This window comes from Notothenia rossii (genome assembly GCF_949606895.1).
Source record: "Notothenia rossii genome assembly, chromosome: 12".
Lineage (NCBI taxonomy): Eukaryota > Metazoa > Chordata > Actinopteri > Perciformes > Nototheniidae > Notothenia > Notothenia rossii.
Window position 1 is genome coordinate 7,113,829 of NC_136911.1, and position 22,598 is coordinate 7,136,426.

The window sequence follows — 22,598 nt, forward strand, 5'->3', positions numbered from 1 at the left end:
GCCCTTGAGCAAGGCACCGGACTTACCCCTTCCCCCCCACTCCCATTGCTCCCCGGGCGCTGTACCAGTGGCGTAGCTGTGTAACCACGTTGGTTTCCAAATCAGTAAGCAACTCACGTTTTTAGCCTTGAATATTGAAGTGGCAAAGGGTCAACAGGTCATGGTGGTGGGCTGTTACACACCCCCCTCAGCAGTCAAGGCAAGGCAAGTTTATTTATATAGCACCTTTCAACACAAGGCAATTCAAAGTGCTTTACAAAAAATGAAAGACATTAAAAAAACGGCATTTAAAATCAGTCATTAAAAAGCAAAGATAATAAAATAAACATTAAAAGAAAAAATACATGGATAAAAGTTACAGTGCAGTTTAAGATATGAATAGTTCAATTAAAAGTAGCGGCAAAAAGAAAAGTCTTCAGCCTGGATTTAAAAGTGGTCAGGGTTGCAGCGGACCTGCAGGTTTCTGGGAGCTTGTTCCAGATATTTGGAGCATAATAACTGAACGCTGCTTTACCATGTTTAGTTCTGACTCTGGGGACAGAAAGCTGACCAGTCCCAGAAAACCTGAGAGATCTGTATGGTTCATAATTTAGCAGCAGGTCAGAAATGTATTTTGGGCCTAAACCATTCAAAGCTTTATAAACCAGCAGCAATATTTTAAAAATCAATTCTTTGACACACAGGAAGCCAGTGTAAAGACTTCCGAACAGGAGTGATATGATCCACTCTCTTAGTGTTAGTGAGAACTCGAGCAGCGGCGGTCTGAATTAGCTTCAGTAAAGTAAAACTACTGAAGATAAAAGCATGGACAAGTTTTTCCAAATCCTGCTGTGACATTAGTCTTTTAATCCTAGATATGTTCTTTAGGTGATAGTAAGCTGATTTAGTAACTGTTTTAATGTGACTGTTGAAACTCAGGTCAGAGTCCATGACTACACCTAGATTTCTGTCTCTATCTGTTGTTTTGAACATTGCAGACTGAAGCTCAGCGCTAACTTTTATACGTTGTGCCTTGGCTCCAAAAACCATTTCCTCAGTTTTATCTTTGTTTAATTGGAGAAAGTTCTGACACATCCAGTCATTGATTTGTTCAATGCACTTACTCAGTGTTTAAATTGGAGCATAGTCTCCTGGTGAAATTATTACGTAAATGTGTGTGTCATCCGCATAGCTATGGTAACTTATTTTGTTGTTTTTCATTATCTGAGCCAGTGGTAGCATGTATATGTTAAAGAGAAGAGGCCCCAAGATGGAGCCTTGAGGTACCCCACATGTCATATTCGTCAACTCAGATGTGTATTTACCCATAGAAACAAAGTTTTTTCTGTCCTTTAAGTAGGATTCAAACCAATTTAGAACTGTTTCCGAAAGTTCCACCCGGTTTTCTCGTCGGTTTAGAAATATGTTGTGGTCAACAGTGTCAAACCCAGCACGGAGATCTAATAATACTAACACTGAAGTTCTGCCACTGTCTGTGTTTAAGTGGATGCCATTGAAGACCTTTACAAGAGCAGTCTCAGTGCTGTGGTTTGGACGAAAGCCTGACTGGAACACATCGAAACAGTTATTTAAATGCAAGAAATTACTCAACTGTTGAAAAACTACTTTTTCAATGATTTTACCTAGAAATGGCTGGTTTGATATGGGCCTGTAATTGTTCATTACTGAAGCATCTAGATTATTCTTTTTTAAGAGCGGTTTAATGACTGCAGTTTTCAGGGCCTGTGGGAAAAACACCTGAGTAAAGAGACTTGTTTACTATGTGAAGTAGATCTGAGGCCATGCAATGAAAAACATCTTTGAAAAATCCTGTTGGAATAATATCAAGGCAGCAGGAGGAGGATTTCAGAAGTTGAATAATGTCCTCTAGGTTTTTATCATTAATCTGATGGAATTGTGCCATGGTGTTTGAATTGATATTAGGTGGACACGGGGACAACACATTTGCTGTACCTGATGCAGAGGCACTGACTGCTTGTCTGATTTTCTGAATTGTGTCAGTGAAGAAGGAGGCAAAATCATTGCAGTCCCTGGTGGATAGAAATTCAGAGGCTACTGACACTGGGAGGTTTGTTAGTCTGTCGACGGTAGCAAACAAGGCACGTGCGTTGTTTTTGTTTTTGGTAATGATGTCAGAGAAGAAAGACTGTCGTGCGCTTTTCAATTCCAAATTATAAAGGCCAAGTCCAAGTCTCTCTTTATAGGTTTCAAAATGAACCTGGAGATTTGTTTTTCGCCACCTACGTTCAGCTTTTCGACACTCTCTTTTTTCTGTTTTCACGGTCATGGCCATTCTTCATGGAGATATTTTCTTGCCAGTCACTTCCTTTACCTTAGTTGGAGCAATGGCATCTATAACATTTTTAATTTTTGTATTTAAATGATCTACTAGCTCATTTACTGAGATGTTAGCAGGGGCAAGTGTGGAAGAAAAATTCCTAGTAAACATTTCCCAAGTATTTTCAGTTAAATGTCGATTTGTAGTTACCTCTTTTTGAACATTTTTGTGAACAGAAATAGAGCTCTCAAAGAAAACACAGGAATGATCAGAGAGTGCAACATCAGTCACCACAACCTTAGAGATATTATATATTATCTGTCAGTTACCACAACAAACAGGGCCACTATATTAAATTGTTTTAATGAACATTTTGTGTCCTGTGGCTCTCTGTTTGATTCTGTTACTAACTCTGCTTCTGTGAACACCACAGTCTGTGACTCTGAACAATGTGGTTTGGAAAACCCTTTCAGTTTTTCTCCTTTTACTATTTATGTTGTTCATGAAGCCTTAACTAAGTTAGATCCTAAGAAACCGGCTGGCCCGGACAACCTTTCTTTTTAAAGATAGCTGTAGATTTTATTGCACCACCTTTCATTACTCTTTTTAACCTCTCCCTCAGCACAATTCCAAAAGTATGGAAGTCGGCTTATGTCCTGCCTTGACTAAAAAGAGGGGAGGCCACTTTATTAAATAATTATAGGCCCTTCTCTAAATTGTCAGTTCTGGCTAAGGTTCTTGAACGCCTAGTAAGTGAACAGGTAAAGGAGTTTTTATGTATAAATGACATCCTATGTAAACATCAGTCCGGTTTCAGAAAGCAACATAGCACCATCATTGCAACAATGAAAGTGGTGAATGATATTGCTGGTATTTTAGACAATAAGCAGAGTTGTGCAGCTCTGTTTATTGATATTTCCAAAGCGTTCGATGCCGTCGATCATATCTTGAAGCAGAGGCTGGCCAGCATTGGCATATCCAGCCATGCAGTGGGGTGGTTTGTGAACTACCTCTTTGAAAGGTCCCAATGTGTTCAATTTGATGGGCTCACATCTGAGTGGTTAAACATGACTAATGGTGTACAACAAGGTTCTGTTTTAGGTCCACTATTATTCTTTATCTAAAACAGTTTAGGTCAAAATGTGGATGGAGCAACTTTACATTTTTATGCAGACGATACCGGAATGTATTGTGTAGGACCCTTCATTAAGGAGGCTGTTTTTAAATTGCAGGCAGTTTTTAATATTCAGACTCAGCTCTCTGAAATAAAGCTTCTTTTAAATGTTGATAAAACTAGGGTAATGCTATTTTTAAAAAGCCAAAAAGCCACCAGGGACCACTTTGGAAAATTTTACTGCACAAGAAAAAATACTTGAAGTGGTTGCCACTTCAAATGTTGATATGTATGTAAATTGTAAACCTGTAACTGTGTTGTATGATGTCCTTTTTGTTTTTATGTCTTCATGTGTAACCTACTGCTGCAGGTCTCTTGAAAAAGAGATCGATGATCTCATGAGATTCCTCCTGGTTAAACAAAGATTTGAAAGGAAATGAAAACGTGTTTTGTGTTCCATGGCTGAACGTGATAATACTTCTGTAAACACAAGCATTTAAAAATGTTTTAAAAAAAAAAATCAAAACCAACACTATCCCCTGTTCACAGTTTCTACAGAGCAGTTGGTTGCTGCAGTTTAAGTTGAAAGCATTTGTAAAAGTTTTGCAAATTCACCAAAGTAATATGCTGTGCCAACATGCCAAAATAAAGACAGATTTACAAAAGCCTTTGTGAAAGCACAGTTTATTGGTATATTGACATTAAGAAAAGCAGCAGTCAGTCATCTGGAACTAAAGACCTGCAAAAGCAAAAACATTTGTGAATCATCAGTTGGATGATGGATACAGAAACAGGGCATTTAGCAAATTGTGTCTTACCAACAAGGTCTTTAGAAGACATATTTGCTTGGAGCGTGCCAGGGAACAGGCTCTCCTGGGATGTAGCGGGTTTGAGCAACTTGTGACCTTTTGCGTTGGTATCTCGAACGCGAGCTAAAGGAGGAGACTGGCTCCAGACCAGCCACCTCGCTGAAGACTGGCTCAGGTTCCTCTTCACCAGCAGGTTCAGAGCTCAAACCAGCCCTTGCTGAGCTACCATAGGTGACAACTTGAGCATTGCTGTTATACCCATTCCCTGCATATGCAACCTCAGGCTCACTGACCTGAGGTTTGTTATAGCGCCCATCAATCCAACTAGCATCTTTAAAATTATAATAGCTACCAACATTGTACTCTGGAGCACTGGTGTCATATCTAGATGCTGCATAAGCAACCTCAGGTTCACGAACCACAGGGCTGTTATAGCGTTCATCCCTTAAACTAGCATAGTCATCTTTAACCACAGCCATGTTAGGGCTGCTGTAGAAATCTGGAGCCCTGTAATTGCCAGGACCAGCACTGGAACTGGCCTCTCGAAGAGCAGGAAGTTCAGGAGCTTTGTTAGATCTCGGTAAGGGTACACCTGGTAGATAGGAGCTGCTGCCCGGGTCAGAACTGGCCCTTCTTCCCCAATACCGATCGCTAGAAGGGGGTGGCCAATGCATGAAGCGTGGAGCAGCATTTTCTGTTTCAAAAGGAAAAACATGTTAGCACTTTACTCTATTTTATTGTAAAAATCTTAAGGCAATATCGTCTCACCTTGTTGTATAGGATGACAGGTTACGTAGCCAATAAGCATGCAGGAAATCCACAACATCCTGCAGAGAGATTTCATTTTAGATTAGGTTTAAATCTTACCAATCAATAAGCTACAAGTCAGTTGTCTACTTACATGATTTTAGTTAGAGATCCAGGTACATTCAGGATATGTATGCTGTGTGATTTTTTTCAAGCAACTGTAGGTAAAGCATAGACAAAAGTGGTTATATTAACAATTTAGCAAAAAGTACAAATAAAAAAATGAAACACCCAAACCACCGTTAATACCTGCTAACTGCAACAAGCTGCTCAACAAGCAGCTTTCCACAATGTCTTCAGAATCCAAAGAAGCTTCTTTTAAAGGATCCTCAAGGCTGTGTTAATTAAAGTTTAAGTGGGAACACCTGTCAACAAGGACACCTGAGGTGTGTTCAATGTGAAAAGGTCCAGCAACCTTTCATTGACAATACATTGTATGAATCATGAATAAAACATTGAAAAGACACAATTGTGTCAGCCGGGAGCAACCTACATTTATATATTATATGTTTGTAGGTGCGGCTAAAGAATAAAAATACTAAGTGTTCAAAAAATGTATTAGTTGTTGAATTGTCTTTGTTTTAATTTGTATATAATGCATCCGGAAAGACAGACTAGACTCAATTAAATTCCATTCCATATCAGATGCTGTTTGTTTGAAACGGCATTCATTCATTACTTTATTTGTTGTGGTCTTTGAAGGAAAGCCTTACCTTTACAGTCTATGCTTGGGTAAAGGAGATTTCGTTTGCACTGTCCCAAGAGAGGCAGACACTTACATCCGGTAGAAATGTAAAACAATAAAACAACTATATTATCCTGTTTACTAACTTGGCTACATTCAAACTTGATCCACGTATGAAAAGCAATAATAGCATTTAAAACATTGAAAAGCTTGTATTAATGACATGAGTGTAGCCTACGTTATGAATATTACATTCCTGGCATTGTATAAAGAACACGTGATTGACTGTTCTTAGGATGTTATTTTGAAAGATAAAAGCGGAAGTCAAGTGTGTCGGTTAAACAAATAACGGAACTGGGGATAATTGCCACAAGTTGTTTTGTTGAAACCCGTTAAGTAAGGACGAAAGTGTTTTTATCGTAAAGATGGTTGTGTGGTTCTAGTTTTCGTGAAAAATAAGGGTAGTAATTGTCACGACGTCTAAACTTTATTTTGCCTTGCGTCATGATTTCCAATCATAGGCCGCCGCCAAATGACCGACGAAAAGTTATAGACCGTTACCGTCGATGCAACTAACTGGAGTGGAATGGGAACGGAGACACACTTTAAATTAGAAGATGAATTTTGGTGTCCCCGCTAATTCGCTGCTGCTCTTCCGTGCGTGCGACGAGGGGGACTATGAAACAGCCCGAGGTATCCTGGAGCCCGGAGCCCCAAAAGACTCTGGGAGGCAGAGCAGGCTGCGGTCAGAAGTGGGGTCGGAGTGCAATACCGTGGACATGTTGTCTCTGGTACCGGTGGACTCTACGGACGAGGAGGGGAACACCGCCCTACAGTTTGCCTCAGCCAGCGGTCATGAGAACCTGGTCCGGTTTTTGCTACGAAAGGGGGCATCGGTGGATAGCCGCAACAACTACGGCTGGACCCCGCTGATGCAGGCTGCTAGGTGGGGCTGCGGGCTGAAGTTCATTACACTGTTTTAAAGTCATAGGAGAAGGACTCACCAACCTTCATTAAAACTCTGGTGATCTTAAGTTTGTCATGTCATGCTGGTGTTGGTAAAAACTTCACAATACAGTGAAGACATTGTCAGGAGCCACTCTTTAATTTTTCAACTAGAAACGGCCACATTTCTTCCTTTTTTTTGGTTGCATGGAGTTTGGCGGAGCATCATGTGCTTACTATCTTCTTTTTACAATTAAATAAGCTTTATTCTAATCATTCAGTTGAATTTGAATGTTTTTAGCCCTTTTCTTGGTGCATTTTGGTGTCTGATGCCAACTCGTGTTCACATCTTTACACATTTTTTCATCATAGTACCAAGTGTACAGTTAAGTGCACACACAAGAAACACCATTTAGTAAAGACCCTGAGATTTGATTAAAAAGGGATAGATAATTCATATCTACTAGCATTGTTATTATGCAAAAATTGCATGTGTTTACTCCAATGGGTCACACAGCAACGGCCTGATGAACAACACCTGTCTAGCTGTCTATGTAGAGTTCTCATGTGTGTGTGCCAATCTATAAGATGCTCACATTTCCTTTCAAAATTGTGACATAACTTAATTGACACAATGAAAGTAGGACTGTGCCTTGTCAACTTCCTGAGAGTTGATTCTTAAGCTAGGAAGAAATGTTTACTTAAACCGCATTTCTTATTCTCTGTCCCTTATTCTCCACACAGGTTCGGTCACCTGACTGTTGCCCACATCCTGTTGGAGAACGGGGCAGAGATTAACGGACGGAACCGGCTCGGTGCAAGTGTTCTGACTATGGCCGCTCGTGGGGGACACACGCATGTAGTCAAGCTACTCCTGGAGAGCGGGGCCTACGCTGATGACTACGATCATCTTGCTATTGCTGCAGAGGCAGTATCCAACGGCAACAACAACAACAGCTGCAGGTAGGGGCTGTTTATGCCAGACAAACTAAAACAAAACTACATTTAGATTACCTTTTTTTTTTTTTAAATGTGTCGTCTTCAACTTTTGTTTATCAGTTTCTTCCAAACTAATGTGGCTTTCTCTTTTACAGTGGGAACGGTTTTGGAGGAAGTGAAAGCTGTCTAGGAGACGGTGGCGGTAGAGAATTCATGGACATCATAGCCTTGATGGTCGCGTCTCAGCATGGCCACGAGGCCACGGTGCGCCTGCTGCTAGAATGGGGCTCTGATGTCAACTTTTCTCAGAAGACCACTGGCTGGGGACCACTGATGGTGGCCACCCTCAGCGGGAAAGTGGGTTCTATGGATAGATAAACCAGATGGACGGATTGTGTTTGATGTGTATATTTGGAATATCTTGATGAATAAAGTGGGTGTGTTTCGTAGGTGGCTGTGGCTCAGCAGCTGGTGGAGCGAGGAGCGGACCCAGACAGGATTAATGTTCTGTCCAACACGGCCTTTGAACTAGCCATGCAGCTTAAACAGAGGGACATCAAGGCTTATCTGGACTCCATCACCACTGTGCGACCACAGACAGGTAAGGCTTCCTTCCCAGATAGTCTGAAAATGAGTTGAATTCTTGGAACTTATTTTTGTGTTTTTATTAAGTTTAATAGAGAATTTAAATCTGTCTCTTTTTCAACCTGTATCTACAAATGGCAACCTCTCTGTGTGTTACTGTTTTGCAATGCAATTATCACTGATGTGTGAACAATGGCAGCTGTCAGCCTCTTTGATGTTCAATAGCTCTTCTCACCGGCAGCTCTTAGCTCAGTTTTCTTTTCTACATACAAGCCTTTTATTTTTATTTTAAAGGACATTGCATATGATATGTCCTTCTGAAACTAAACATTAACCTGAGCTCACTTCTGGCTACACTTTTTGACACTTTCATGTAAGCTACCAATCAATAATGATAAATCTGGCTCATACTTTAATGTAAAAGCAGTGCCATTGGCAGAGCTACAAATTATAGGTAAAGCATAATTTAGTGGTTTTACCCTAAATGTATTAAACAATCATGGCAGCACTGAACATTTTCCTTTTACAGCATGTTTTAAATATATCTTTAAGTGTAATGTGTTTCTTCTTTCTCTGTTTTTAAAGTACACTTGTGAGTGGGGAGCCCAGCAGTGATTAATATTTATTTACATAACCCTCCTCACACACACTTACACACAGATGATGCTGAGCTATGTGGAGTCAGGCCAAGTAGAACTGTTGTTTCAGTATATCACTGACTTTCTCCACAGACGATGAGAGAAGAAGACCAGATGTGTTCAGTGCTCTCAAGTTGGGTGAGTTAAATCGAACATTCAAAGATTTATCAAAACTAAACACATTAAAGTAGGATTTGTACTAAAACGTGTGTGTTTCTTTACTCAGGAAATTCACAGCTGGTCAAGGAGATCTTGGAGGAGGATCCTACTCAGGTGAACTCATCCAATCAGGAGGGAGCGTCGCCTCTCATGATCGCGGCAGTGAGTGGTCAGCTAGAGGTGGTGCAGCTGATGCTGGATAAGAAGGCTGACATAGACAAACAAGATGGTGTCCATGGGTGGACCGCTTTAATGCAGGCCACCTATCATGGGTAAGAAGGAAATAATTGTAGGTAAATTGATCAGAGGTCATTTTTTTATGATTGCTGACCTTATCCTACTTTCCCACTCTTCTTTTGTGTTCTCTGTCTCCCTCCTCCTTTCAGTAATAAAGACATTGTCAAGTACCTGTTGAGTCAAGGGGCTGATGTCAACCTCCGAGCTAAGAATGGATACACAGCCTTTGATTTGGTCATGTTGCTGAACGACCCAGGTACCCCCCACTTTTATCACTTTACTCTAACACCTCTTTGAGAAAATGTGCTCTTGTTTAAAAACACTTTCCTTCCAAATAAGACGTTATAAATAGCAGAACTAACAAAATCATAAATCCACCATTTGTGAAAACAGCAGAACCCATTTGAAAAAATAATAGCAGGTATTTGTCTCTTTTATCAAGTAATCTTAAGAATGTTTAGTTAGGACATAGTGTGGAGGTACTTGTTATTAAAAAAATTGTTTTACTCCGTGAATCCTTATTTATTTTCTCTCTTCCTATTTTGGATATTTTTAGATACGGAGTTGGTGCGTCTGTTAGCATCAGTTTGTATGCAAGTAGACAAGGACAAGTCGAAACACCGCGGCAAAGCATTAATAACTCGCTCCAAAAGCCGACAGTCCCTCAATAACGTCCCTGTGCCACCTGACGAGAAGGGAGGCCTAAAGGTAAAGGACAAGTCCCATGAATACAAATCCAAACCATCTAACACTGATCAATTATATTAAACTAAAAATCACATTAACATGTCGGACTTCCTTCCAGTCCTGGTGGAGCCGGATGTCCAATCGGTTCCGTCGGCTTAAGTTGACTCACACCCTGAGGCACAGTCTTTCGTCCAACCGACTGGCTCCATTTCCAGACGATGCTGAAGCTTCATTGGATGCCACAATGAAGGCGGATAGGAAGCAGGCTGCTGTGTCTAATGGGGCATCAACTTCTGCCATGGGGGGGAACGACAACAACACTGCTTGGGCTGTCAAGAGCAAAGATTCTGGTGAGACAGAGAATAATATGAATTCTTCATCCGTTTTAGAGCTAATTACTCTAGTCTGTAACAAATCAGATGTTTAGATTATCAGGGGAACTCTACCAATTTCACACATCAAGTCTATTTGTGTCTTGTGTAGCTCCAGAGTGATCTGCTGCTTTTTAAATGTTGGCATTATTTTTCACGGGTGGGGAGTGACAGCATATCTTCATGTTGATCCTTGAATTCGGAAAGATGTCATACAGTCGTTGTATATCAAAAGACAAGGAGGTCAAATGTGTAAATGTAATTCATTGTTCCCTCTTCAGGTCTTGGCAGGGCCAACTCAGAAAAGGAGGACTTTCTAATAACCACAATGGTAGGAGGGTTGGATTTGATTTAAGCTTGTTGTGATTAAATGACCCTACCTAGACCAAGAGCGTTACTGGATTATTAAACAATGTTTTCTATGCCCTCTAGCTCAGGAGTGGTGCGCCCTTAACCCGTCTGCCCAATGACAAACTCAAAGCGGTGATCCCTCCCTTCCTGCCTCCGTCCAACTTTGAACCATGGAACTCTGACCGCTCGCGTCTCCTCGGGGAGGGGAAGAGCGAAACACCCCGCCTGCCCATGCCCCCCCAGAGGAAGCTGAACAGCAGTGGAAACTCAGATATTGTGAGTGTTTGTGTGTCAGAGGACTGGTGCTTGTATAAAACCATGTTTGACGTCATTCACATGTCTTTTTTCCTATATTCTCCTCTCTCAGACTTCTATCAGTCGTGTGGTTAGCAGGTCCATAAAGTTTCCCAGCATCCCTAAAGGCCCTTCCTCATCCTCTCCTTCAAACTCTGGTCACTACCACTCCCCCCACTCTTCAGGAGGCTCCAATGGAGTGGCAGGAATCAACCGGGACTCGCACAACCGTTCAGGTTTACACAAATTAATAAACATACGGTGACACTTAGTTAACTGTAGCCACTTGGTAACGTACTCTTTTGTCCACCAGGGGGCAGCGCAGACAGTGTTCTCTCCCAGATAGCAGCCCAAAGGAAGCGAGCAGCGGGCCTGATAGATGTGAAGGCACACGCTCCAGAAAAGCCGCCCACCCAGACCCACAGCCAACCCTCAGTGCCCCCCCCAGCTGACCGCCTACCGCTGCCTGATATCAGCCTCCCTGAAATCCACTCCCACCAAAGCCTGGTTGCTCCTGACATCCACTCCAGAAGGGTCTGTGTGTTCTCTTCTGTCATAACAGTGTCAAAAAAGTGTTTCAAAGTGTATTCTATAGTGTCAGTGAATCCACCCTTCTCCTTTGTAGAAGATGGATTTAAAGAAGAGACCTCAGTCTGGTAACTCCTCCACATCCAAGAGCACGTCGCCCACTCTGACTCCGTCTCCCTCCCAAACGCCAAAGCCCCCCAGCGGGCCGGGAGATTCTCTGTCCTCAGCCTCCTCCCATCCTCGCTCCAAGAGCAGTGGTGGCTCGAGCAGTGGAACCATAACAGATGAAGGTGATACCATCGTTCTGTTTGCAACACGTTTGGCCAAGCATTAATTCCACACTTATTTAGCAAGTAGGCTGATGTTTAAGGGAAAGCAGAAACCAATGTTCATTTATGTGCATAAGCATTGATTGCTTTTATTATTTATGCAGTAATTAGTTGTTGGTAACTCATTCTTGATCACTTATTAGATCTTCACATATAATAATGCACACACATGAGTTTTTTTTTTTTAATGTTCTTGCCTTTTCCAGACGAGTTGTCGGGTATTTTGAAGAAACTGTCCCTGGAGAAATACCAGCCCATATTTGAGGAACAGGAGGTATTTGTCAAAATTGAATTCCAACACATTTATCCTTCAAATATAAAGTCTGTCTCTTTCTTTCGATTTTGATTGTTCTGTTCTCAAAGCAAATGGACCGCCTTTCCCATAACATCGTTTTTTGAAAGGAATGCATGGACTGAACAGTTTTGCCCTCATATTGAGGTGAAAGTTGTAGATATCTAATTTATTGCACATGGTTCATACAGTGTTTTTTTCTCTTCTTTTAGGTGGACATGGAGGCATTCCTGACTCTAACAGATGGAGACCTGAGGGAGCTGGGCATTAAAACAGACGGACCCAGACAACAGATCTTGGCTGCCATATCAGAGCTCAATGCTGGGAAGGTGCATACCTTTTGAAAAAAACGTTTTCTCTCCAGCAAAACGTTGTTTCCATTAATCTCTGTAATCTAACTATGGACAGCAGAAATAGACAGAAATGCTTTGAATAAGTACAGAATTAGTATCATCTTTGCCTGAGAATGTTAACTTGTTCTAATACTGCTGTTGGTTCTCATCAGGGCCGTGAAAGGCAGATCCTTCAAGAGACCATCCATAACTTCCAGTCTTCCTTTGGTAGCAGCGCCAGTAACACAAGACAACCAGGTGAATCACGCTGTGAGTGTCAAAAAACTAAGCTATCAAATCCAGTGGAGAAATTTGAGCACGTAAACATGCAAAGACAACATCATAATCTGTCTCCCTACCACTTTATCTGATTCCTTTTCTTTTTTCCCTAGCACCAACAGGTTGGATGAGACACCAGGTTCGTTCCTCCAACAAAAGGTAGCCTAGCAGCCCAGATGTGCAACAGGAAGTACATCAAAGGTACTTGGAATAAGACTAAAATGCTGGCAACCTACAGCCAAGGTACGACTTAAATGGAGTCTTCTGGACGTGTCCCAGACTACTCGTGCAATGGGATGCTGCAGCAAAACAACCAACAAGACCCTGACCCTGCTTATAGGATCAATCCCATTAAATAATTCCTCTTATGGATCCTAAAGCAGGAAAGGTATGACAGGGCTGGTTGAGTCCAAAGCAGAATAATTTGCAACGCACAAATGTCGCAAAATCTACTGCTAATGCAGCGAAAAGGGGTTTGAGAGTAGAGAGTATCCGAACAAATGTGAGAGACACAGCCTATGTATTGTTAAAACGGAAAGGTAAGTCAGGAGAAAGAAAGAGACAGATTATGAGTATAACAAATACCTACAGGTACTGTATTAGTGATACTGTGATTGAGACTTAAAAGGTGCACTGATGAGAAAAGAATATGAAGTGAGGGAAAAAAGGGATAAGCAAAGGTTTATTATAGTCATCCATTCTCTGGGACAGTTTTTACTAGTGTGCTTATGTCTTCATTTTATAATATGTTTCTTAATGTCTTTCATTTTTGTAAAGCACTTTGAATTGCCTTGTGTTGAAAGGTGCGATATAAATAAACGTGCCTTGCCTTATAGACCACTATGTAAAAAAAAGAGGATTTTTATTTAGTAGATAAATAAACATTATGATGATGCATAAGGTTTTTTTTTTTTACTGTTCAAGGTTTTATTTGACTTAGAATGAGAGGACATTGGCAAAAACTCATTTGGGGATTGTTTTATAAGCAGTATACATTAAGATTTAAAGACAGGCATTGTGCAAAAGTTTCCACTGAGCCTGTTCTATGTTTTTGCATCTGGCTCCGTCCTTACGAAGCACTACATCATTCCAAAATATTCGGTACTTAAAATCCAAGATTTAAATCCACCATGGTTTGTGTTCACATGGGTCGGATCAATATGAGATGAAACCGATATCCTGTTTAGTATCGTTCTGAGCCTGTGGAAAGATGATTAAACGCTTTCAAAGAAGAATCTGGATGTTGAATTGAATCATTAAAAACAGGAATGAAATCTGTGAAATGCTCCAGAACAAAAATAAACTGAATACAAACTCTATTCATTGGTGTTTGGGTTTAATAGTTGGAAACCAGGTTCCACAAGGTGGCAGTGACCTTCTATTCATGTGTGATGGTTATGTTAAGCTCCCTAAAATGCGTCCTTGCTCATTTGTACTTGAATGTCTAAGTGATTTTTACTCACCTTGTGATTCTTCTACTTTTGTGAAAAGCTATGTTTTAGCATTTACCATTATGCTGTAATTTTCTCTTTTAGGTTCTCGTTAAAACCACTGTAACCAATGTAAAAAAGAAAAGTGTTCTACTACTGAAACTAAGAGATCTTTTCCAGAGAAGTTTAAGAAGCATACAAATACTCTGCTTCAAATATTTCAATAAGGTCTGGTATGGTTCTATTATTATTTAACTTTTTTTTCAATTCCCTTCACAGTTTATAAATATATTTTTTTTTTTAAAGGCAATCTGCTGGATACCTGAACAATCAGTTCTCTTTGTATCTGCATTGGACACTCATCATACTTGTGCAAGTCCAATTCTGGATCATGAATTGCTTCCAAACCTTATGTTACAAAATCCTGCTTTTACATTTATCTTTTACACTAAGGTTTATGTTCAAAAGTGAAGCTGAAATATCCAAGTGAAGTTAGTTAAGTTTTCATTAGACAATGTGAGCAAGATCAGCTAAGCGAATGTGTTTTAAATTAGAACTCCTTGATTAAACACAGACCGACCCCAACACATGACCAAATAGTGACACTGGGGTTGTCGAAATAATTTTTGATGACCTGGATAAAGACTGGCCCGACAGACGGGGGACATGGTTCCTGTAGAGTTTAATGAAAAGCATCACTCAATGTAGAAAAAGCTTTCCTCTCCGGGGTTGTGGCAGATTGAGTGTTCAGATGTACAGTCATATGTTAGCTGTACAAAAAAGCAGGAGAGAAATACATTTGGAATATATCAACATTGCTGTGGCATGTGGGCAGCAAATGGAGTGACTCATTCAATTTCCTCCCAATTTAATTGATTCACATATGGTTTTGATTGGATTCTAATACCATTTAATAATATTATTGTCAAAACAGTAGTCATGCAGTAGTTAAATTAACAACATATACAGATCATGGGTCCCTTAAAGAAGTCACAAATGTAAATACTCACCATTTCTTTGATTTTGTAAATTATTTTCTTTAAAACTCTATTTGTAACTCTTCTGCTACTGGTAAGATTCCGACAGTCTTAGCCAAGATATCTGCCTCATCAGCTGAAAATGGACCTGTCTGTGGTAAAAACGGCTGACTGAAGAACCCTGAGTTAAGATCTCCAGAAGAGATACTCTTTCATTAAGGGCCAGTTTTCCGATCTTCATTGCCTGTCACAGTACATATTGTACTTCTAAAAGCACACACTAAGGATAGACTAAACTAAACCTTACCGGTATATTGTACATGTGTAAGAAAATATACAATACTGTCAAGATTTAAGGAAGCTTTGAAGATTCACGCATGCAAATGTGCTGCAAAAGTCTATTTTAAGATAATTGAACTATGGTCAGCACAATAATTTACATGTTCAAATCTACTCTAATCTACCTGTTAAAAGAAATGCAAGATAAATTGAAAAATCTTAAACCCAATGAGTTGTGATGGTGCTGTCCTCCCACAGGTGTGTGTGCAGGTGTTTGGGACTCTGTTGCCCAACATGGAGTAGTATCCTGTCATTTGGGAATCTTCCCTAAAAGCTTGGACGTCATTACAATGAAATTCACTTTGTGGCCTCTGGCTGTACAAGCCTGTGCGGTTTTTGTATGTGCATCACCCAGGGCAATGGCTTTGTGTGTGTGTGTGTGTGTGTGTGTGTGTGTGTGTGTGTGTGTGTGTGTGTGTGTGTGTGTGTGTGTGTGTGTGTGTGTGTGTGTGTGTGTGTGTGTGTGTGTGTGTGTGTGTGTGTGTGTGTGTGTGTGTGTGTGTGTGTGTGTGTGTGTGTGTGTGTGTGTGTGTGTGTGTGTGTGTGTGTGTGTGTGTGTGTGTGTGCGTGTGTGTGTGGTCACTCAGACTCTGATTTAGTGGGGGGCAGGATAGAGCCCTCTGGAGCTTTCTCTGTGCACAGTGAACTCTCATATTTTAGGTTGGGACCTGTCGGCTCTATAACAAGTCAGTCAAACTGTACAAGTGTTAGCTATTGTTAATTAAGGCTACGAGTGCATTTAATAAACAGCATGCACATCTATTGTTTATCTAAAAAATATTGCTGACTGTCAGCGTTCATTCTAGCAACATTTACTAATTCGGATTTCCCAGAATCCTCTGTTACACAACACTTTGGCCCTTTCCCTGTATCTCTGCCCCCCTTTATTTTGGTGTGTACTTCACAATCTCACACAGATACAAATGGATTCACTAAAACAGGATGTTGCAGTGACATAATAATAAACCTCAACCTCCCTCTGACCCTGGTGCTGAACATAAAATGACCTCCGAAATACTCAAATCCAAATATCAACCAAAGATTATCCCCACAAAAACTGAAACACAATTTCCCCTCTCAAACGAATCGGCAGCCCTGGACGCGGGGAGACGTGGCAGGAAAGCACCAGTTTGAAGTTTCCTGTATTTTGTAGCATTTGGCTCCATTTGGGGATATTACCATGTCTGTATCGAGGGAAAAACTGATTTGGAGATAAAAAACACTGTAATATAGCTGCACTATTTTTGATATTGGGATGAATAAGTCCTGTATATGCCTGTCTTTACATAACAAATTAGATCAGCAAGATAAATTAAGTGATTTTTCTGACCATTTTGCTTGACTCAAAAATCTCACATATAGTTTTGATTAACACCTTTTTTCCAATCGTACAGAGCATATTTGAATCTTAGAATTGTCTTGAAGATAAGAGCAGTCTTTTGGATCCCTAACAATCTGTAATGACTGCTTTACGTATCTCAGAATTGTGAATTTTTTCTGCTTTGTAGTTATATTCTGTCATGTCATGCAGTTCACTCAGTGCCTTTCAGTTCATTGTCTAATTTTGTCTTGGATTTCAGTCTCATGGTCTTATGCGATCAAGGCAGATCTATTCCTTGTCCTTATAAAACCTTCAATCTGTTCAAATGTGGTATTAAACACATCAGGGTTAGGGTTTGTTCCAGAATTTGTGAAAGCAAATGAATTCCAAATTAGTTGCTGGAGTGTTTCTGCACTGTAAGGCTCAGAACATGCATTCTGTTTGACCTAGCAGGACCTCTTCAACTGGTCATGTCCATTAAACATTATCTGCTTTCATGGATTATACTCCACAAATCCTGACAACACAATTCCTACTTTGCAACAGCGTTTTCTGATTTCAGGCTCATCTATGGGTCATCACATATATCCGCATCGTTGTTAAAATTGACAACATTTGGACCAGCAACTTAAATTCCACTGTATTTAGTGTTACATGTTAATTATGTTTTTGGTTTGTTTTTCTGATATCGACCATCCCATCCATTATGAATGTCCATTAGAATCAGACTTGTCATGTCCCTGCTCTGCACGCCTCCTGAAATCCCCTGGTGACTCTAACACAGACATTATAATCAATGAAAGCCATACTATTGCAGCTGGCAGATGGCTTTCAGGAAGTCCTACTTGGCTCCGTGGTCATTGTTCTGAAATGTGTATCAAACCACACACACCTGCTGTAAGCACACACACACAGACATGCACTCACAGGCACCCAGGGTCGCGTGCTAAGGTCTGTCCCTGCGGTGTTAGCGGAGCTTTAAGCCTGAGCTAATCTGGAAGGCAGCTTGGATAGTGTTGCCAGTGGATTTGCATTGATACTAAAGGCCCCAGTGGCTTTAATGGCAGCCTCTGACAGCCTTAAAAGGACCTCAGGACCTCTTCCAGCCCTGATGGAAACATTAATACAATGAGTTTTTCTGAAAATAATCTTAGATGGAGCCCCATAAAAGCACCACATATTGGCTATGTTACTATAGACTCCCTTGCTATCTTTATAAGTATTTTTGATTGAATAGAAATTAAGTCTTCGAGAGATTGCATTTGCTTAATGTGTGTTTCTGCAGTGCAGGATATGTTTAAAATTGAATTTAAAGTAACTTCACGAATTGACCATTATGTTACACTTTTCTTGTGCAAGCCTTCTAGATATTTAAGAAATACTATAAGTAAAGGATATTTTATTTGTTTCTTTTTTCTGTACTCTCAAGAGATTATATAACAGCCAATATGTATTTGCCTTCATTATGTCATAAAGTTTATTAATTTTGTCGGGCAATAAGGACATTTTTGTAAAATGCATAGATAGAATCAAACCCACCGCCACCCTTAAGCATAGTTGCCTATTTCTGGTTGCATGGGTGATCACATATGGCACTCCGTCACCAAATTGGTTCTCCTCTACCATGTCATCTTTATTTAAAGACAAAAAGTGTTTATTTATTTATGCATGCATGATACACATAAATACACAACAGCAATTTGTGTTGTATTGATTGTGTGTAGTGCTTGAATGTGTACACTAGGATGCAGTACAGTAGACTGTCTTACAAACTAAAAAATACTTTGCATTTATTCTCAGACTATTCCTGGATTTTATTCTGTGACAAGACACAAAATATTACAGTGGTATACTTTATTAGGTTAACGTTTTACAAGCAGAAAAAACATTTAAACCTTTTTCAAAAGCTCTGAAACATGTTTTAAAAACACCTGATTTGACATGCCATTCTTCCTTTTTCTACATTACACATCTTCATTGTAGAATCACAAAGCATGGAGAAAGGACCCTGTCCTGGTGTTTTTTCTCTGATAACAACCAGAGCAGTATCAAAAAGTCAGTATCATTTGTTGCTAGTGTTTTTTTTCTTGCAGGCATTTTTCCAGATGGGATCCAACATTTATCCAAAGTTCAAGCATGAGTGCATTTAATTGCTTATCGCAACCACATAATCCTTTTTGATGACTAAAATAGTGGTAAACCGATGCAAGAACAAACTGTTTTGCATCATGTAAATCCACATGCATTTGAGGAAGTCAGCGGATGCATACCATAAAGCCAAGTTTACACGACGTCTTCCATTCTATTTACCGTAGACCGTGTATAATCGCTTTATCGATCAATGAATAATTACATTACGTTGCCATATTCAACATACATTGAATTACTTAGTCATTTCAAACAGATTGCAATAGCATTTCCGGTTTAGAATTCCAAAATAAAACTACACACAACAATATCGCTATCGAGGATGTGTTCCAATTCTTATTAAGAAAATGATATACAGGACAAAGTGCAACATTGGCACAATCAACACTACAATTATACCGGCAACAGCACACTATACAAATACAATTGTACCCCTCCACAGATGAACTACATCAGGTAGTTAGATCCATAGATATATATATAAACAAATATATATCTATGGTTAGATCGGTGACAACTTAATGCTTTTGTTTTGAAGGCATTAGTGTATTTTCGGTGTAAACTTGTTGTTAGTACCGAGCTTGACGCAGCTGACAAATCTGTCCCAAAAAGCCAACTTGAATTTAAAAGTCCACAGAATAAATTGGTCGGTAAAAAGAAGCCCGGTCCCGTCCAACGCACCATAGCCCTATATTCAAGTATAGCATGTTTCGCTTTTAAATGTTTTTTTGTTTTGTAAAGGGTTGTAAAAGTCTCTCAGGTCCCTGACTGCCGTCGACCACAGAAAGCCTCGATGTGAATCTGGAGATTTGTGCTTCTGCAGCCCTTCGCGTGTGATCCCTCCCCTCGCGCTGCTCCGAAAATGTGTGTGTGCTGCGCGCGGCTGCGCTCTGGTCGGGTTGGGCTACTGCTACTTTCATGTGCTCCTCGTAAATATAAAAACCAACCAAGAATTCAATTTAACTTAACCAAAAAATACACATTATTTAGTCAATATAGCACATCAATAGGCTACACCGTTTTCGGTGACGTATATACATATTTTAGTAAGCCAAACAGATGATGTGTCCACAAAATAAAGAGAACATGCTTTTGGAGGCGCAAATTCATAATTTTGTTTATACAATTATGCAAAAACGTATATAAGCTTCAATGATACAATGTGTATGCAGTTATTGTTGTTATACTAAGTATTGCACTAGCGTAATTGCAACACACGTACATGAAACTGGAAAGCTATATTGAAAGACCGAAATGCACATAAGCAGCCAGTACTTGAAAGCAGCGAGGACTAAGCCCGTGTGTGTGCGAGCGTGTGTGTGTGCGAAAGTGTGTGCGCTGGCGCTCTGTTTGTGAGGCAGAGAGTTGCGTGCGAAGAGCTCGACATGTCATTCAGAGGAATCCGCCACCTGAAACGCGAGGAAGTGAAGGCGACTCAATTGGGTATAAAGCATCAGCCAACATCTGCTCCGAGCAGTGCAAAGCTGATGAAAACATCAGTTCGGAGCTCATACAGGACCTCTGCGATTTATTTTATTTCCTTTGGATTTATTTGGCATTACCGAGTCGGTGCATCCAAGGAGACGCATCTCTTTTCGGCACTTTAAGTGAATGTGACTCCACAGCCATCACTATACTGGAATTAATTGACATCCCCAGGGATTTTTGGTCAGTGCTTTTATTATTATGTAATTTTTTTGTCTTAAAAGCAATATTATTGTATTCTTTATTTTAAACGACGCGGCATGTCTTCCGTTGCTAATGATTGATTGGATGAGTTGCACCTGTGTGTTATGTCATTTGTAACTACTGGCCATTATTTGTGAGCCGTTAACCTCAGATGCCTCATATTTGACTAATTAAGACATATAGTTAGCGTAATTAGTATTACAAGCAGGGATTTGATCCATTTCATCTGGAATGTCTTGCATCTGTAAAGTTTCTTGCACCAGGCATATTTAAGTTAACGTCTTTTCTGTCTCCTCCGCAGCGCACCTGTTACCTCCACAGAGCGCAAGATCATGATCCCTCCGGGAGACTGCATGTATGCGGGCAGAAAGAGGAGGAAGCCCGTCCAAAAACAGTTAAGAAGCTCTTTTGAATAAGTTGCATTTAAGTCAATGTTTGCTTACACATGGTTGCACATCTGTTTCGTGCTTTTTCTGCTGACCTGCAGGGAAAACGTACCGTATGTTAAAAGTAACTAATGAATCAGGAAGTTAGAGGAGCAACTAGGTGTGAATATAACGGTATTTGCCTTATTTGGTATTGACTGCCAGTATTAATGATCAATTCTATAATCATAGCATTGTTTTTGTAAAAATTATATTAATTAATAATATAGCATTTCTTATTATACGGCTATGCACGTAAGCTTAATGTTTGCTACAGATTTCTATCTTATAAGAAATGGGGGAAAACAAACCTCTTGATCACTAATTATTATTTTATTAATTATTATAGTTGTTTTTGTTGACTCTTTTACTTTGCATGTTACACCTCTTTACCCACAGGCATAGAAGTCACGGCATGTGTTTGGTTGGCAGTGTTTTAGGTACATATCCTTTTGAATTTAGGTTACAACAGTTTTTAGGCCATCTTGTCAGCTGATGTCATGAATAGTGAATCTATGTTATATAAGAATTTTTGAGGGGGGAAGTGGTAATTTAAGTATGCCTGTGGCATTTATAAAGTTTCCATGCGCTGCCTTTGCTGCATAGCTGAAAGAAAGTCTTTGCCACATCAAAATAATACATAATACTTACATTTGTAGTCTGCTAAATGTGCGATTAGATAGGATTTCAATTATAAGTGCCTCCAGTTATCAATTACATTTCCTTGTTTAATCATGAATAATGATGTTGTTACTCGGCTGAATAATCAGCTTATACCTTGATAGTTATAGGTTTTTCTTTGTATATTTTCCAATATTGGGACTGGAGAATATGTATTTATATATTTACCAGAATACAGCACTTTTCAAAGTTTTCATGTAAAGTATTCTTTCGCTTTGGGGATGATCAGAAACTGTCAGCTGTGGAAATTGGAGCTGACCATTACATATGGGATCATGCTAAGTTCAGCCCGTAACTCTGTCGTAGCCCATACTAAAATACACATAACTCTTTGCCCAAGGAGCATTTTACTTTCCCTGCAGCACTGAGGAGGACATTGAAATATTTATAGTACTTTTAATATCAAGAGTTGAAGCTGTCGCAATACATTTATTTAACCAGCCTACGGGATTTATTTCAGTTGAAAGGTTTTCTGCAGGGGTAAAGACACTTTTAACTAGTGTTGTGAAGAAACACATCTAACTGCAAATTAAAAAGACTTGTCATTGGTGGTTACACAAATGAGTGTGGTGCGTTTTGCACTGGGGAATTCAAAAGCAAATACAGGGCAGAATTAGGGACTTCCAGAATGTGGTTTATTTGATCATATCTCTCTTCTTGGGTCGGTGCAGTGCTTGCCATTCTTAACCACACAAAACATGATTAAGGAGAAAACATATTATACGAAAATGACAGCTATCTTTTTGGAAACAATTTATTTAAAATACATTTGTTTGGTGCAAGTAAAATAGTTTTTGAGTAAAACATCGCTGCACTTTTGAGTGCATATGAGTTTGTTTTTGCTGAAATAAGAGTTTCAATTAGGAAATATATAAATCACTCATAATTATAATACATTTAAACTAAATAAAAAAAGCCATGGTCATGTC

General features: G+C 39.8%; 2 protein-coding genes and 1 long non-coding RNA gene across 6 annotated transcripts in view; 2 read left to right on the forward strand and 1 right to left on the reverse strand.

Annotated features, from left to right (window-relative positions):
- Positions 1–4,059: 4,059 nt before the first annotated feature.
- On the reverse strand, positions 4,060–5,749 carry LOC307026567. Of its 2 annotated transcripts, none has more exons than XR_013804406.1 (6): positions 5,722–5,749; positions 5,258–5,373; positions 5,103–5,166; positions 4,970–5,028; positions 4,211–4,895; positions 4,060–4,131 (listed from the first exon to the last, which is right to left on the reverse strand). It is a non-coding gene; the product is annotated as an uncharacterized lncRNA (long non-coding RNA). The 2 variants fall into 2 exon arrangements; XR_013804407.1 differs by having other exon boundaries at positions 5,258–5,343; positions 5,722–5,736.
- A 265-nt stretch (positions 5,750–6,014) lies between these two features.
- Positions 6,015–13,978, forward strand: anks6 (ankyrin repeat and sterile alpha motif domain containing 6). Of its 2 annotated transcripts, none has more exons than XM_079662066.1 (18): positions 6,015–6,639; positions 7,383–7,601; positions 7,733–7,934; positions 8,028–8,178; positions 8,894–8,938; positions 9,027–9,231; positions 9,346–9,452; positions 9,753–9,904; positions 10,002–10,233; positions 10,536–10,585; positions 10,687–10,881; positions 10,973–11,135; positions 11,213–11,433; positions 11,525–11,717; positions 11,963–12,030; positions 12,261–12,377; positions 12,554–12,650; positions 12,773–13,978. In XM_079662066.1, exons 1-18 carry the CDS (start codon positions 6,311–6,313, stop codon positions 12,820–12,822), a joined length of 2,796 nt encoding a protein of 931 aa, XP_079518192.1. In that variant the 5' UTR covers positions 6,015–6,310; the 3' UTR covers positions 12,823–13,978. The 2 variants fall into 2 exon arrangements, with proteins under 2 accessions (XP_079518192.1, XP_079518193.1); XM_079662067.1 differs by having other exon boundaries at positions 12,554–12,638.
- Positions 13,979–20,188: 6,210 nt separating this feature from the next.
- The window catches only part of ahrra (aryl-hydrocarbon receptor repressor a), a 53,077-nt gene continuing 50,667 nt past the window's right edge, over positions 20,189–22,598 (forward strand). For both annotated transcript variants that reach the window (XM_079661166.1, XM_079661167.1), the window contains exons 1-2: positions 20,189–20,542; positions 20,865–20,957. In XM_079661166.1, coding sequence (XP_079517292.1) covers positions 20,896–20,957 — 62 coding nt within the window. In that variant the 5' untranslated portion in view covers positions 20,189–20,542; positions 20,865–20,895. The remainder of the gene's footprint in view (positions 20,543–20,864; positions 20,958–22,598) is intronic.